The sequence below is a fragment of the Gasterosteus aculeatus genome, chromosome 14, assembly GCF_964276395.1.
Source record: "Gasterosteus aculeatus chromosome 14, fGasAcu3.hap1.1, whole genome shotgun sequence".
Classification (NCBI taxonomy): Eukaryota; Metazoa; Chordata; class Actinopteri; order Perciformes; family Gasterosteidae; genus Gasterosteus; species Gasterosteus aculeatus.
Window position 1 is genome coordinate 109,867 of NC_135702.1, and position 16,801 is coordinate 126,667.

Genomic DNA, 16,801 nt, shown 5'->3' on the forward strand with positions numbered 1-16,801 from the left:
TCCTCTGTTCTATCAGCTCTCCCTTCCACTGACTCCTTCTCACTCTTGCATCCGAACGCTGCTGCAGACTCTGTCCTCCTCTCCAGAGTCCTCTGACGACCTGACGGACTGGCAAATCCCCTCCGGCAAATCCCCTGGCACCTGAACCGATGCAACGAGAGCCGCCATGCGAGCATCGGAAAGGAGATGGCGTAAATATAAACAACCTGATGACCTGCTTGCGTTACAATCTTTTCTCTCCTCTTTTTCTGCTTCTGTCTCTGCTGCCAAAAGCTCTTTCTACCAATCAAGAATCCAATCTTCATTTTCTGACCCCAAAAAACTATTTTCTATCTTCTCCAACCTCCTCGAACCCCCTAGTCCTCCTCCACCCTTCTTCCAGGAGACTTTGTCAACTACTTTACCAAGAAAATAGCTGACATCCGCTCCTCTTTCTCAAACCCACCTCCTACTTCTCGCGTCGCACCGACCTCGCCTCTTTCGCCCTCACTTTCCTCTTTCACCGCCCTCTCTCCTAACCAAATTCTTACCCTAGTAACCTCTGCCCGTCCGACCACCTTCCCTCTTGACCCCATTCCATCACATCTTCTACAATCTATCGCACCTGACCTTCTTCCGTTCCTCACCTGTCTCATCAACAACGCTCTGTTATCTGGATGTTTTCTCTGAAGGAGGCAAGAGTCAACCGTCTCCTGAAGAAACCCACCCTCAACCCTTCTGAAGAAAACAACTACAGACCGGTCTCTCTTCTTCCCTTTTTGTCCAAAACTCTTGAACGTGTGATCTTTAACCAACTCTCCTCCTATCTCCACCGTAACAACCTCTTTGACCTCCACCAGTCAGGTTTCAAGGCCGATCCACAGAGACTGCTCTCCTTGCTGTCTCAGAGCAACTCCACACTGCTAGAGCGCCTCTCTCTCCTCTGTCCTCATCCTTCTGGACGTCTCTGCTGCATTTGACACAGTCAACCACCAGATCCTTATTTCCTCCCTTCAGGAACTTGGTGTCACAGGCTCTGCTCTCTCCCTTCTCTCGTCCTACCTCGATGGCCCCACCTACCGGGTAACCTGGAGAGGATCTGTCTATGTGCCGCGCTTGTGTGTAACGTTTACCAATTCTACGAGCCTAAAAAACAAATCAGGTAACTGACTTTCATAACTCAGTGCCTACCCTTTTACTGACATCACCGCACGTCACTGGCAATAGCTAAAGATGTGACACACCGAACATGAAAGAGCAGGAGAGGTAGGGAGGGAAGACATCGCTAGGCTAGCTGCCAAGCTAATGTAGCTAATGCGAGTAGAACTAATGTTGACGCTAAACAACGTCTAAACAACTTGAACGATTGAACGAATATCACAACACAATCAACTTAGTTTAGCTAGAGTTGTGAAAGTTTGATGGCATCAGACTTTCACTTGCTATAGATAAGATATTGTACATACAATTTAAGTGCTACAATGTATTATTGTTTTTAGTCTAGCTCTACATAATCTGCTCTACACCGGTTTGCTCTACATCCCAACAGTTATATTTGGCATTAGTATTTGAATTCCAAACAAACCCTGATCGTGATTGATGTGCGTGTCTGACTATGCGTGTATGTGTTTGTAAGAGTGTGTGTGTGTGTGTGTGAGTGAGTTTGTGAGTGAGTTTGTGTGTGTGTGCAGTAGTGTTAGGAGATGCTAAAGATTGTGAGCTGAATAAAACAATGTTGTTTGGCTGTAGTAACCCTAGTTTCCACCAATGACACACACGCCCATGTACGCACATACACACACACACACACACACAAAAATGCACACACACGTACATGTGAAAGTAAACATATGCACACTCACACACATATACAATTCTAAACACACACAAAAACGTGTGTGTGTCTCTGCGTGTTCACACTGTGGGCGTCTCTAATTGGATTTAGTTTTGAACGTGACGGAATGTCAAAGAACATTTCTTATATATGAAAGCGTGTAACAGCTGAAATAAGACAAGGTACCGCTGAATCCACGTTTGATCACCAGACAACTGATTCTACTCCTGAACTTCTCAGGTTCTACCTTAAAAAAATGAAGTAGATATTTGAATATTTCTAGTTATTAAAGGAGAATTACATTACATTATATTATATTAAAATGTCATTTAGCTGACGTGTTTATTCAAAGCGACTTACAATAAGTGCATTTCAACCATAAGGACACAAACTCAGAAGAACAAGAAACAAGAAAGTGCTATTTCCTCAAATAAGCCAATTTAAGTACAATTTAAGTGCTACAATTTGTTAGTCTTTTAAAAACACGGCGTCCTGTGGCTCAACACTGAAGGTAGGCAGGTCACAGTGTAAATCCCGTGGCTTGACACTGGTGGTAGGTGGAGTACAGGAACGAGAGAGATTTTTAGAAAACCTTTATTTTACATTAAAAAATATCAATAAGTAGACAATATAGATGGTATATAATATAAAATATATATAGTATAATCAATCAGTCGATCTGGACTCCGCCGTTCTCCTCCAGCATCCCCTTCTCCGTCAGTGGGCCCCACCTCCGCTCAGGATCCTCCTCAGCCGGACGGACCCCTCACTCAGTCCCGGCATTGCTCCCCCCTTCCCTGTTGATCTTGAGAAGGATCTTCCTCAGTCGGAAGACCTCCTGCTGGGTGTAGTCTCCAACACCCTTCTTGGTGCTGCCATGTCGAGCGGAGCAAGCGAACTTCTCCACGTCGGAGGAGTCGTCCTCCAGCTTCACTCCTCTCTCGTTCTTCGTGGCCAGCAGGAACGCTTTCACCTGCCCCGTCTCAACCTGCTGGTGACCGTCCCACCTCAGGAGATGCTGGTGGCAGAGCCCCACCCCGAAGTGGACTCGGACTCCCCACCTCCCGCCTCCCCTCGGCTCGCCGCCCCCCCTTCATTGCGTGAGAGCCTCCCTGCTGGCCCTAGACTTCCTCGTCAGGTAAGCCCACCCCCCCTCCTCCATATCCTCCTCGCTGTCCGAGATTCCACCCACCTGACCGACCGGCTAGGCCACACCCATCCCCACAGTCAGCTCCACACTCACCCCTTCACCCATCTGACCAACCGGCTTGGACTCACCAGCCGCAAACTCTCCTCCTCATCCATCTCCTCACCCACCTGCTGGACCTCCCCATCTCCTCTCCCACCAGACCGATCCGCTGGTCCTCACCTGCCCCCTCTTCCTTCCTGGCCTCCCCCCGGTTCTGGTCCCGAGTGGAGGGGTTCTTCTCCGGACAAACCCTCGCCAGGTGTCCCTCTCCACCACAACACCTCCCGTCATCCGATGTAGCAAACATCGGGTAGTCGAACCCTTTGATCCTCACCTTGATCACCAGGCTGAGAGCCTGGGCTTTGGTGAGGACCATGTGGACACCAGACACCACATGTCTCAGCAAAGGAGATCTGCACCCCGAGGACACCTTCTTTAACTGGGACACCATCTTCCCGTGTTTCACCAGCTCCCAGAGCAGTGCTTCGCCTGGGACAAACGGCGGAACATTTGATACCGTCACCCTGACAGCCGGCATGGCGAGCGGCAGAACGGGCATGAGCGCTCTTGAACCGAGTTCGGGTGGGGTCTTTCTGGAAGGACACTTATGTTGTAGTATTGTTAGCCATACAAGATGCTAACAGAGAGAATACACACACAGAGAAGCCGACAGCTGTTGCTTTTATTTACATCTCCAGACACATATTTCATTTACCCTCCTGCAGCGTTGTTTAAGTTTCCAAATATATCAGCAGATATACAACCTCACTTTTGTGTTTTTCCTCTACTCGTCTTTGCATTTCTATAGATCAGAAAGCGCCGAGCGCAGCTAGTGGCCTCGATCCTCCGGTGATCGTTTAGCCAGACAATCTGGTCTTAGTTAGGTTTACAACGAAGAGTTCATCCCGACGTGGTTGTGGATGTAGATGTTTCCACTGGTTAGCTAATTCAGTCTTCAGATTAGGGTGTCAGATGATCTCACTGGTCAGAAACTTTATAAATATAAATCAGATTTAGTATGACTAACATGTGGCGTCCCAAAATAATTTATTGTGGTGCCCTCTTTTGTCCTCAGTATTTTTTTTTGTTACATTTTACTGACCACGAATCTCTTTTCTATCCCACTATAAAAATGTTTCTTGAATCAAGAAAATCTCTAAATTGATTTAAATGAGCAAACATTCTTAATAAAATCTAAATGAAATGTCAATCCAATTTCCTGATTAAGAGGAAATATAATTTGGTTGGCAGAACAGATATTCTGTGAATTCTGTGAATATTCTATAAATAATAATACATATAACTTGTATTGTCATTTATATGCGGCTCAGGTCCCTCTCTCCCAGGGTTTAGGGTGTTTATCAAGTATCAAGTCTCTCACACTCACAACTTGTCTAATCAGACTGTTTTTTAAGTGTTGGACATTATAATATCTTCTCTCAACTAGCAGGCCAATAATCCCTCTATCTCCTCCCAGTGTGTGAGACGCCACAGGGCAGAGAGGCCACACTAAAGTCACACAAACCTCTCCCTCTCTTTGGGTCTCCCTGCCCCCCCTCGTACAAGGTCACATCCTGCTCGGACAAATAGAAAATACCCCACAATGACGGGAGGTAAAGTACACATTGCACAATGCGCACACACACACACACACACACACACACACACACACACACAACGATACATCTATGTGAGATACACACAATCCCTTTAAAGATCCCAGTTCATATTAAAGGAAGTTTGTACAGAATGACAACAACAAACTGGTGATAGAGACGTAGTGTACAGCACGATGGTGTGCGACCTGCTAGCGATGTCTTGGGGAGGGGGGGTAGTGTGTGTTTGGCTGTGTAGGTGTGTGTACATGTGCGTGTGTGAAGTACAGATGTCTTCCAGAGGAGTGATACATGAAAAACAACTGTCCTCTGTCTGTCTCACCATTTCAACACTCGTTGTGCGAGTGAGTGTTTGTCTATGTGTGTGTTTTTATGTGTGTCTGTGTGCTTTTTTCAATTGTTTCAAATCCATAACCACTGGACGCAGTGATTCATAGCTTGTTCCGTCTCTCACACAAAACACAGTTTCTTCTTCTGTGTGTGTGTGGTTGTTTGCGTGTGTGGGTGTGTGTGTGTGTGTGTGTAGTAGAGAGAGACGGATAATCCGAACGTCCTCGAAAGCTTTCTCATTAATGTTTGGACGTCTGCTGGTTGGCATTTTCTCGTAGCGGAGGGCATCGAGTCACGTGACGTTCTCTGGGTCTTGACATTTAAGTGTGTGTGTGAGTTTGTGTCTATGAGACCGTGAGTAGAATCAGGATGGACACACACACACAGAGGAGGAGAGTAGCTGATTCCCGGCTGCTGCTCTTCGGTCCTTCAGAGTCTTGAGCATTGATCGAGTCCCGAGCTAAAAGAGCCTGTGGGGGGTTATTAATACAGATCAAGTCATGTTTCATAATCACTCTACCACAAGTGTCAAGATTTCTAAATTCACAAATGTATTTTAATATGTTTTGTTGTCTCTAAAACTCTTCATGGGGTCAAACTGATCAAATAAGAGACAAGTATATCCAAAAGCTTTCCCAATGAGTGTGATCCAGAACCTGAGACCTCTCAGGCTCTGGATCCGAGCTTTGGATCCACAGACCTCTCTGGCTCCTGAGGGCCTGTTTGGAGATGGAAGTTCTGCAGGAGGAACCTTTGCTGTGGTGCTGGGGCTCACAGCACAGTGGGGACAGAGAATTGATATTTGCGGAGCTGGAGGCTGAATTTGATTGTTTTAGTGTTGATTGGCTGTGACGGTCGAAGAGAAACACAAGCTCAGAGAGAGTCGGTCCTGTGCCTCCACTGATCATTGTCTATCCTCGATATGCAAGGTGGATGACAGCCTCGGTACTCCTTTGTACCTTTTCTGTTTTTATTTGTCTCGCCTCCAGCTCATACTAACCCTAACTCAATGAGCCTGTAGCTGACGCCGGTGTGAATGGTGTATTTAAGTTACGTAAATTTACTGGTGTATTCAAATGAAGTAAATTCAATTGAATTGAAGTGCCTTCATTTTTTTTTACTGGCACTGTGTATATATATATATATATATATATATATATATATATATATCTTATATTCATTCCCTCATAATGTTGAGTGTACATTTCATGTTATTGTATGTGTGTTTTTGTATGCGTAAGCATGCATGGCAAATAAAGCTGATTCTGACATTATTAAAATATATATGAATATTATCATTCTATCCTGAAGCTTTTTCACTTCACAGAGACCTGGATCTGACACATGGTACATCATCCATCAACTCAAATACCAATGAAGAAGAGCGGACATGGGAGGATCCATATGTGTTTGTGTGTGGTCACATGAATGCATCGAAATGTTCTATAAGTTGTTATTTCCATAATCAAAGCTCCTCACCTCCTCACACTCCAAGTCCTCAGAGGAGATGCACTTTAGGCCTCCGTCCTGTAAAACAAGAAGTCGTTGTCACGGTTTGGGTTCACGTTTTATTTTGTAGTTTCATGGTGCTCCTGGATTAGATTCACTTCCTGCCTTGTCCTGTCGTCCCCTGTGATTGTCTGCCTGTCCATGATTGTTTCCACCTGTGTCCAATCACCTGCACCTTCCCGGTGTATTTAAGCCCTGTGTCTCTTGTCACGTCATTGCATGTTAAACCTGAATCTTTGAGCCATGAACATCTTGAATGTCTACGCTGAACCTCGTCCCTCTGTTGTGTAAGTTCCTGTTCCCCCTCTGCGTTTTTCCGTGTCTTTGTTTTTTCCCCCCTGGTGTTTTGTTTTTTGAATTTTGGATTTAATAGTGTTGGGCTCCCACTATAGCATAAAACCAAGGCTGACTTTTGAATGCTTTGCTTTCTCTCTCTTGGTGAAATTGCTCTGAAATCTGATTGGTCAAGCCACAGACATCACTGGGGTCCCGCTGTGGACCGTGAGTTCCCCCTCTCAAGCTTTCTTTCTGAATCGACTTGCAATGCGTGGTTAAAGACTCTTGACATCCACACTTTCCGTAGAGAAGAATCAAACAATGAATGAAATGAAGTCACTGTCTGAAGCTCGATTGCAGCTCAACGATGAAAAACAACATTTATCAGAATCAGGAATCAGGAAACATTTATTGCCAAAATATGTCAAACATACAAGGAATTTGTCTTGGCGGTCGGTGCGCGACAGTAGACAGTGAAACAATAGACAACAAGACAGCAGTGCACAAGTAATGAAATAAAGTGAAATGCTAATGCAATGGGTTAGTAGGATAAGCCTATGGGTTAGTATAAAACAAGGGAATAAAGTTAATAAAAGTAAAAAAATATTAAGCATAAAGTGCACTAGCGAACAAGTGACGAGTGACGACGAAGTGAGAAATGACAGTTAAAGTGACGTGTGCAGTGTGAAGGGGAGTGACCGGTGGGATGTCAGTCAGTGGGGGACCGGCTCTGTTGATGAGCCCGACTGCCGACGGGAAGAAACTGTTGGTGTGGCGGGAGGTCTTAGTCCTGATGGACCTCAGCCTCCTGCCAGATGGAATCGTATCGCTCCACCAGAAGGAAAAGTGAGAGCAGTGATCATTATAACCTCGTCTGAAATGCACGCGTGTGCCTCCGCAAAAAGACATGCCAACAATTTTCACATTGACTGTTATGTCAGAGTTCCCCTGACTCACGCCTCTGCAGGTCGTTTCCTGTAAACTGACGGCTCAGCAAAGCTTTCAGAACACGATGTTATGCTCATGTGCTCCGTGGGAAATTCAATTCAATTTCAATTCAAAAAAACAAGTTGCGAGGTAAGAAGAATGAATGCGTCAGGGACATAGTGATGCTTGTCGGAGCTCCATCTCTGCTGCTGTGGGACCCTAGAACCCACGTCCTCTAGAGATGAATATGTACTGTACCAGCCATAGATATGTATGTATGTGTATATGTATATGTGTATAATATATATATATATATATATATATTATATATATATATATATATATATGTAAATACTCTTCTGTAATTCATGCTGTGAATCTCTTCCATAATGATGGTGGCCTTCCTCTTCCTGTTGGTAATGGAAGGCAGGATGAGGAATAATGTGTGTGAAGGGTAATAAACATCATCTTCTTCGTTCTCTATGATGTGTTTCTCACTCTTTCTGACACAGATATCTAGAACTTTACATGACTAAGAAAACTAGAGGAGACGGAACTGACAACACTACTAATAAAACAGATGTTTCTGCACCATATGCAGAATAGGAGATGAAGCACACCATATAACAGGTAAGTTAGTACATTCGTACATTAGTATGTTGTTTAGTACAAGAATCCATATGTATGAATGCCAATCAAAGCCACTGAGCTGTCTTTAGTTCTGAACGTGAGTAGAAATGAAATGACATCGTCACCAGAGTATCAAAAACATCCATCTTAAGATTTCTTAATAGAAGTTACTCCATCTTTTTGGCCTTTTTATAATAAAGTCCAGCAACGCTCTTCTCTTGTAAATGGTCTTATTAAAATAAAGTTCACAGGAAACTACTCACTTGTTGGTGGAAGATCAAAAAGTTTGTGATTCTGTTATTGAAGTATGGATGAAGCTTCTTAGTTTATTGTAAACTCGGTTGCTCCAGATGAGCCTCTGATCCCAGCAGAAGGGGGAAGTTACAGATCACATGATCTCAGAATGTTATTGTATAGAATACATCAAATACACACAATGCAATGTTTTGGAGAACTCGCCTGCAGGTTAGCGCAGGTGGAGAACACGCAGGCGCCGTCCAGGGGTTTGAGGGCGTCAGCGTGGAAAGGGGGGGCAGGCTTAGAGATGATTGGGGGCCCGGCAGGGGGCAAGAAGGTGGACGACGGCTCCGTCACAGGAAGAGTTCCTCCTTCTCCTCCGTAGCCAAACGACTGGATAGAATTTTCTGTGAATCATCAGGGTGAGAAACTCTTCAATTCATCTCCACGTGAAGCACTTTATCAAACATTCTATTCTATGCTAGTTGACTCGAGTCACGCTTAACGCTGGACATCTTCTGTCTCCATCCAACGCAGGTCGAGTCTTCATACCAACAAGGTCATGTGTGACTTTGGATGTCCTGAGCCAGAACCAGGGTTACAACCTTCGTTTTACAGGATATTTGAAATAATAAATATCCTGATCCATTAAACACTGTTCACATACTAACTAAACACAAAGTATTTAATAAACATAAAATGTGTGGAGTTTGTAATTAGCTGAGGAGTGCGAACTCGACTCTGTCAGCACTTACTGAGGCAGGTGTTGTGAGTGAAGTCCCGGTGGAAGGCGTCACACTGGTGCACCTGATTGGCTGTCCCCCTACAGGTGCACCACAGGCTCATGGTGATGTTGGACGGCTTGCTGTCGCTGTAGTTGGGCGTCACGTCAGAGCCTGAGGTAGAAACCGAGAGAGGGAGTTCATTGGGGAGAGGAATAAGCGGCAGAATGCAGATTAGTCACCAAAGCAAGCAGGAGAGGATTTTGGGAAATTGGGATTTGAATGTGCGGAGGATTTCCAGCGAGGAAGTGAGTCCCCTGCAATGGGTTTCTCCAACAAAGAGCCGTCAACTGCAAATCCTCTCATTGTAATAATAATACCCAAAGAATAATGAAGTTTGTGGAATTATCTGAAGAAAAAAGTCCCCTTTGTTCCCAAAATATGATGAAATATGCTAATTAAAAATAAGCCGCGGTTTAGAGAAGAGGTGAGAGTTCACAGTCACGACCTCATGAAGAAATAATAAAATGAATGGGATGAGGAGGAGGAACTCACCGATGAGGCCGACGTAGGACATTAGGCAGCCGTGGTAGTTATTGTGAGGACAGCCAGTGACGCTCTCAGACGTTGTATGGCAGTTCTTGTGGAAGTCAGCCAGCCGAGACCTGAAGAGGAGGAAGAAGAGGAAGGAGCAGAGGAAGAGCAGCTCTAAGCGTTAGACTGGCACATCCATCTCCTGTTTCAAGTCATAATTTTTAAAGCACCATCAAAATCCAAGTCTGTCTCAGACCAAGTCTCTCGAGGTGTCCCCCAAGGTTCAGTACTCGGTCCCCTCCTGCAGCTGCTGAATCTCCATTAAATCTTTCACACTCACCAGCTACTCCACCATCACCAACTGCCTCACAAATATAAAGACCTCGATACAAGCCTGTGGCGGGTAAAGTACTCACTCTTACTGGCCACTTTGGTGGGTGCAATTCTATTTTTGGGATGCTTTTGCATGTCCCTCCAGTGTTGCCATAGAGGCAAAATGGTGGTTGGACCAGGACCCTGAAGCAGCTAAAAAGATGGTAGCCGACCCCTCTCACCCCGGACAAAACCTGTTTGTGCCCCTTCCATCTGGCAGGAGGCTGAGGTCCATCAGGACTAAGACCTCCCGCCACACGAACAGTTTCTTCCCGTCGGCAGTCGGGCTCATCAACAGAGCCGGTCCCCCACTGACTGACTATAACATCCCACCGGTCACTCCCCCTCATACTGCACACGCCACTTTACTGTCATTTCTCACTTTGTCGCCACTTACTTGTTTGCTAGTGCACTTTATGCTTAATATTTTTTAACCTTTTTAATATTTTAAATTCTTAACTTTAACTTCATTCTCTTGTTTTATACTAACCCATAGCCTTATTCTACTGACCCATTGCATCAGCATTTCATTTTACTTTATTTTATTACTTGTGCACTGCTGTCTTGTTGTCTATTGTCACACTGTCTACTGTCACGCACCAACTGCCAAGACAAATTCCTTGTATGTTTGACATATTTTGGCAATACATGTTTCCTGATTCCTGATTAATGTGTCATGAGTGCATCATCCATTAGCCCAGAACGCTTAGTCACATTGGTGACAGCGCTGCTTCATTTAAACCGACTACTATATATATATATGGGTGTTTTCAATGGTGAAAGGATTATAAATCTAGGTCTTCAAGTAAATTGTAGCAAACAGTAAATTAAATTAAACAAAATCTCCCAACAACAAAAATTGTGGCTAATGAAATTGCTGAGTGGCTAGTGTGAGATGCATGTAGTGGTAAAACATGTTGTAAACATTTGTCCGGCGCTAAAAGCCAAGTCTCAGTGGTTGACCCTGAGATGTGTTTGGGGAAGGGGGTCATCTCGCTCTCACGGACCTTCGATCAGAGGAGCATGGTGTGGTACCCTCAGCTTCACCTGAGTTCTTATCTCAACTTGATTTGTGGCTTCTCGAAACTGGCGCTAAGAACTGTCTTCAAGTGTATAAAAACTCAGCGTTTTTACTGCTCGGGGACGTCATTACACAGAGCGCTGGAATACGTGCTGGTGTGTTGGACCTCCTGCTTGCAAGCAATAGTTAGAGCCAGATATCTGCGGAGAATTGCTCATGTAATCTTTTTATCTTCTAAATAAATGTTAACTTTTTGACTTTAATTGATCAACGTGTTGGATCCTTCTCATCAACCAACTCGGGGGATCGGAGATCCTGACACTAGTAACTTTGGAAAACCAGTAGCCCCAGTGGCTGCAAAATGCAAAAATGTTAATGTCATGCCCTGCTCGTCAACTTCCTCAGACTCAACAGCGACAAATCCAAAAGCCTCATCATCGGCCCCAAAACACTCAACAAATCACACCAAAACTTCTCCCTCCAAACCTCTCCTTGGAACGTCACGTCAAGCACATCACAAAACCACCTTCTTCCATCCATCTCCCATTCACGCTGCTCCCTCTCCTCGTCTAAATGTTCTGAACTTGGAGGAGGAAGGTCGTCTTTGGCTCGGCTCAGCAGGGACCAGGCAGATAAATTCTAAGTGATAAAATTATATATATATCTTCTGACAAATTATTAGCAACCAATTTTTGTTAGTTGAATTAGTTGATGTTTGATTACATTTAAAAGACTGCCTAAGTGCTTTTTTTTACTGGACCGCTGACACAGAGCTTCAGCTAAGTTAAAGCTAAGGTGCTGGTCCCTGCAGTGGTCTTGCCATACACCTGTTTACTACTCGCAATTATTTGAATAATTTCTGTCATAGGAATTGAATGTATTATACATTATTCATTCTTTACACGTGACATCATTGTAGTCTGTCCATCCCGAGAGACGGATCCACCACTAAGGATTCTTCAGGTTTTTCATTTTTGGGGAGTTTTTCCTGTGCCGATGTGAGGGTTTTCAGGACAGAGGATGTTGTATGTGTACAGCCCTGTGTAGTGTAAAGTCCTCTGAGGTTAATTTGTGATTTGGGGCTATATCTCACCGTTTGGGTTTATTTTCTGTTTTATTTTTGTAGTTTCATGGTGCTCCTGGGTTAGATTCACTTCCTGCCTTGTCCTGTAATCCCCTGTGATTGTCTGCCGTGTCCATGATTGTTTCCACCCGTGTCCAATCATCTGCACCTTCCCGGCGTATTTAAGAAATGTGTGTCTGTTGTCGGGCGGCACGGTGGCGCGGTTGTTAGCACTGTCGCCTCACAGCAAGAAGGTCCTGGGTTCCACTCCGCCCAGTGGCCTTTCTGTGTGGAGTCTGCATGTTGTCTGCGTGGGTTCTCTCTGGGTACTCTGGCTTCGGGGATCAGGTTAATTGGGGACTTTGAATTGCCTATAGATGTGTGAATGGTTGTGTGTCTTTGTGTAGTCCTGCGATTGGCTGGCGACCAATCCAGGGTGTAGCCTGTCTATTGCTCGAAGCAATTGGCTGGCATGGACTCCAGCGACCATGGATGGATGGATGGATGGAGTCTCTTGTCACGTCATGGAATGTCTGACTCGGAACCTCGGTCCAGTGTGTTGTGAGGTCCTGATCCTTGTCTGCGTCTTGATATAGATTTTTGAATTATTAGTACCTTTATGTTAAACACAATGTATCTCGCATATAAACAATAATGTATTTAATGTCGTCTTTTTACTATCTCTCTTTGTCCTTTTCAAAGGAGGACGCTTTTTCTCCTTCTTCACCTTATTGGTGTTAAACTCATAAGAAGAAGTGTGTGAGGCTGCTGAGATGACCAGGCGCAGGAAGATGAAGGACGTCATATGGTTCAATCAGCAGGGTGTTGAGAAAGTATCATCATCATTGTTTAGTGTGTGCGCGTGTTTGTGTGTGATGCTCTGCACAAACACAACTCACTCATGAATGTGTCACTGAGAGTGTTTGCGTTTGCTCGTCTGTCGGCTGAAGGAAAAGAGAGACAGATCTGAGTGCTGTGCTTCTGACTTTCACACCGAGGTCAGTGTGCGTGTGTGCATGTGTGCATGTGTGCGCGTGTGTGTGTGTGTGTGTGTGTGGTAATCTTGCAAATGTTGTCAGCTTGAGGCAAAAGCCAGAATCATAATCCACACTGACACACACACACACACACACTTTCCTCCAGTGTCTCTCTGTCACTTTGTCTTTCTGACACACACACATAGTGACACACACTGTGTGAGTCTCTTTTTGACCCTGACCTGTCAGTCATGGTGGAACAGAAAATGTTATTCAATTATCGCCTCTCCTTTAATGGGTATAAACGGCACACACACACACACACACACACACACACACACACAGTCGATGTATATATTCCTGTGTTGATCTTGTCTAATAACATAGATACACTATTTACACTACCATCATTAATGATGACACAGTCCTGCGATTGACTGGCGACCCTCCAGTCTTTTGCCCGATGACGCCATCTGCAAACAGAGACTGTGAGAGAATATGGTGCAGCCCCATGTTGGGCCTCCGCTCCAACATTGCATGCACATTCTAAAAGGCTGTGTCTATGCTACTACAAGGCATACTTTAATCATTTTGGTGCCACAATGAAACACTTGTGCAGCAGTTTGTAGAGATGTATAATATCAGTATATGTCACTGGTTAAAGATTCACCTGAGAAAAAGCACTTAGAAGGTATGCAGCCCTTCAAAACATGGAGATGTCAGGCTTTGTCTTACTTTGATGAAGTGAACAAAGTTAGAGAGCTTTTAGTACAGGTCTTACGGGAGAATTACGGAAGAGGTTTTCAAAATCAGAATTTGGATATCTTTTTTTTCAGTTTGAAAGCACCTCGTTTTAATTGTCAGAAGCAATAGGATCTCGCCAGGCGCACATGGAGAAGAGCGACAGCTCTGTTAGCAGGGGAGAATTAACAACGTGTGCTCAATGACGCTGACGAGAAAGAAATTTCAAGATTAGTTCCTCACCAGAGCCTCAGAAATAACTATGAAACGGAAAGGAACGATTTGTGTGTAACAGGTGAGGAGCACATATGATTGGAGCCATGATGCAATTTGTCTTTCTTTGCTCATTACTCTTGCCGTTTCAGTTTGTTTGTTAGCATCTAGCTTTGATCGACCGAGGTCCTGAAATGCACCGAGTGTGCTCAGTTTTGGCGAGATGTGGATGTTGTATTTTGGTAACTCTTAATCTTTGTTTAAGTGGTGCTGGGAGCATTTCCAAACTGTTTAGTTTGCATTGTAGCCCAGGCTCGGATTGTTCTCCTGCTGCTAACATTGTTATATTAGTTTTTGATGAGTGATTTTAATCGACAGCATGTGGTAGACTTGTGGTAGCAAAAAACACAAGATGGTGACTACTAAATAACCAAAATGATGATGTTTTAAAACCCAAGATGGTGGAGACTATAAACCAAGGATGTTCTCAAAGAGGTATGTCGCACGCTGAATGAAGGCTGACTTGATTCCGTTATTTGATGAGTGCCGTCACAGAAGGGAAACAATAAATGCTGGATTTCTGTTGGCTTCAGACTGAAATGAAGACCTCAATGCAACGTGACGTGTGTTTGGGGAGATGATCTTTGATTCATAAGCCATCATGTTGCCACTGAAGCGTTCTGTCGAGATGTCTTCAACCACTTGCAGAAAATGGGCTGGTGTTTGTGGTGATAGCTGCTTTATTTTGTCTGTGTTCGGTGTAATTAACATTCCCTAAGTGGGACAGCTCATTTACATATGCACATATCTGCATACAAGAATGAGCTGAGAGAGAGGAGCCTGGTTTATACCTCCTCCTCATCGGGTTCACTGCCCTTATTTCCCCTCGCAGACTCGTCTCACCTGTATGAGGCAGAGGAAATGAGATGAGTTTGTGTAACCTGTCCCTCGCTGAGAAGAAGTGAGACGGCCTGCTGCGATGCCGCTGTCCTGTGTGATCTCTCCATCAAGCCTCTACCTCACCTCACTGACCGTGTAATGGAGCGCCGCCGCGCTCAATTGGCCTCCTCGCCGGGGGTTTGAGAAGCAGTTCAGCTGCTCCGCCGTGTGTTTGCGTAGAGAGAGATCTCTGCTTGATGGAGGTCACAGGCACCACGAGGAGACGTCACATCCAAAAACTTCATCTGAGCTGCTGGATTAGTTTTCTCCATAGAAAAAAAGGGCCGCTCTCTTCCTCATTGATGAAGGAGCGACATCAGCTAGATCAGCGTTTTATAGGAGAGAATTCTCCAGATCACAAAGACCCGCTATGACATCACTTCCTGTACGAGCGCCATCGATGCTGAAGAGAGGAATCATTCAAACATTACGCGATGAACACCACACGCTGTAGCCAAGCTGTCCACTGTCTCACACACTGTCTCTCCCACACTGTCTCTCCCACACTGTCTCTCCCACACAGTCTCTCCCACACTGTCTCTCACACACTGTCTCTCACACACTGTCTCTCACACACTGTCTCACACACACTGTCTCACACACTGTCTCTCACACACTGTCTCACACACTGTCCCCCACACTGCCTCACACACTGTCTCTCCCACACTGTCTCACACACTGTCTCTCCCACACTGTCTCACACACTGTCTCTCTCATACAGTCTCACAAACAGTCTCTCACACTGTCTCACACACTGTCTCTCATACAGTCTCTCATACAGTCTCACACACTGTCTCTCATATTGTCTCACACACTGTCTCTCATACTGTCTCACACACTGTCTCTCATACTGTCTCACACACTGTCTCACACACTGTCTCTCATACAGTCTCTCATACTGTCTCTCACACACTGTCTCTCACACACTGTCTCTCATACAGTCTCTCATACTGTCTCTCACACACTGTCTCTCATACAGTCTCACACACTGTCTCTCATACAGTCTCTCATACAGTCTCTCATACAGTCTCACACACTGTCTCACATACTGTCTCTCACACACTGTCAGCGTGTGAGCGTTTGTACAGCGTTGCGATGCAGAAAGGCACAAAATCACAAATTTGCCTCAGAGGTCTTTACAGTATGTACACATGTGACACCCCCTGTCCCTCACATCAGCACAGGGAAAAAAAGGAAAACCTTCAATGGGGAGAATAAAGGGAAGAAACCTTTAGAGAGACAGAGAAGGATCCTCCCCGGGACGGAGAGACTGTGATGGACGTAGAGAATGAACAATGCGAAAGATGTTCAATACGTTCAATTTATCCGAGAGAAATGATTCAAATTCACATATTATCTCCTCACATGATCATCCCCTGCTCGCCTTCTGACGTAGGACGATTATCCTGATGACATCTGGTTCAAACTAACGAGACGGTTTGAGCGCAGATCAGCCTTTGAGGAACCGAAATAGCCGGACGTCAATCATCTTGTTAATTTGAGGTGGATAATGGGGCATTTGATTGACTTAGTTAGGAATAGGGCCCAGGTTGAAGAAACACTCTTGTTTCTGAATAAAGCTGTCCTGACCTTCCCCAGACCTCTGAGAGCCGCTCACAGGAAGTCACAGGAGGTGTCCGCATCAGTGACTAACCCGTCCTTACCGACCCGTCATCACATGTCTCTGAGGGG

General features: G+C 44.9%; 1 protein-coding gene across 1 annotated transcript in view; it reads right to left on the bottom strand.

The window, feature by feature from the left end:
* Nucleotides 1–3,662: 3,662 nt before the first annotated feature.
* The window catches only part of gfra2b (GDNF family receptor alpha 2b), a 35,062-nt gene continuing 21,923 nt past the window's right edge, over nucleotides 3,663–16,801 (bottom strand). The window contains exons 6-10 of the mRNA XM_040198242.2: nucleotides 9,805–9,914; nucleotides 9,283–9,423; nucleotides 8,750–8,934; nucleotides 6,428–6,475; nucleotides 3,663–5,418 (exon numbers count right to left, since the gene is read on the bottom strand). Coding sequence (XP_040054176.1) covers nucleotides 5,293–5,418; nucleotides 6,428–6,475; nucleotides 8,750–8,934; nucleotides 9,283–9,423; nucleotides 9,805–9,914 — 610 coding nt within the window. The 3' untranslated portion in view covers nucleotides 3,663–5,292. The remainder of the gene's footprint in view (nucleotides 5,419–6,427; nucleotides 6,476–8,749; nucleotides 8,935–9,282; nucleotides 9,424–9,804; nucleotides 9,915–16,801) is intronic.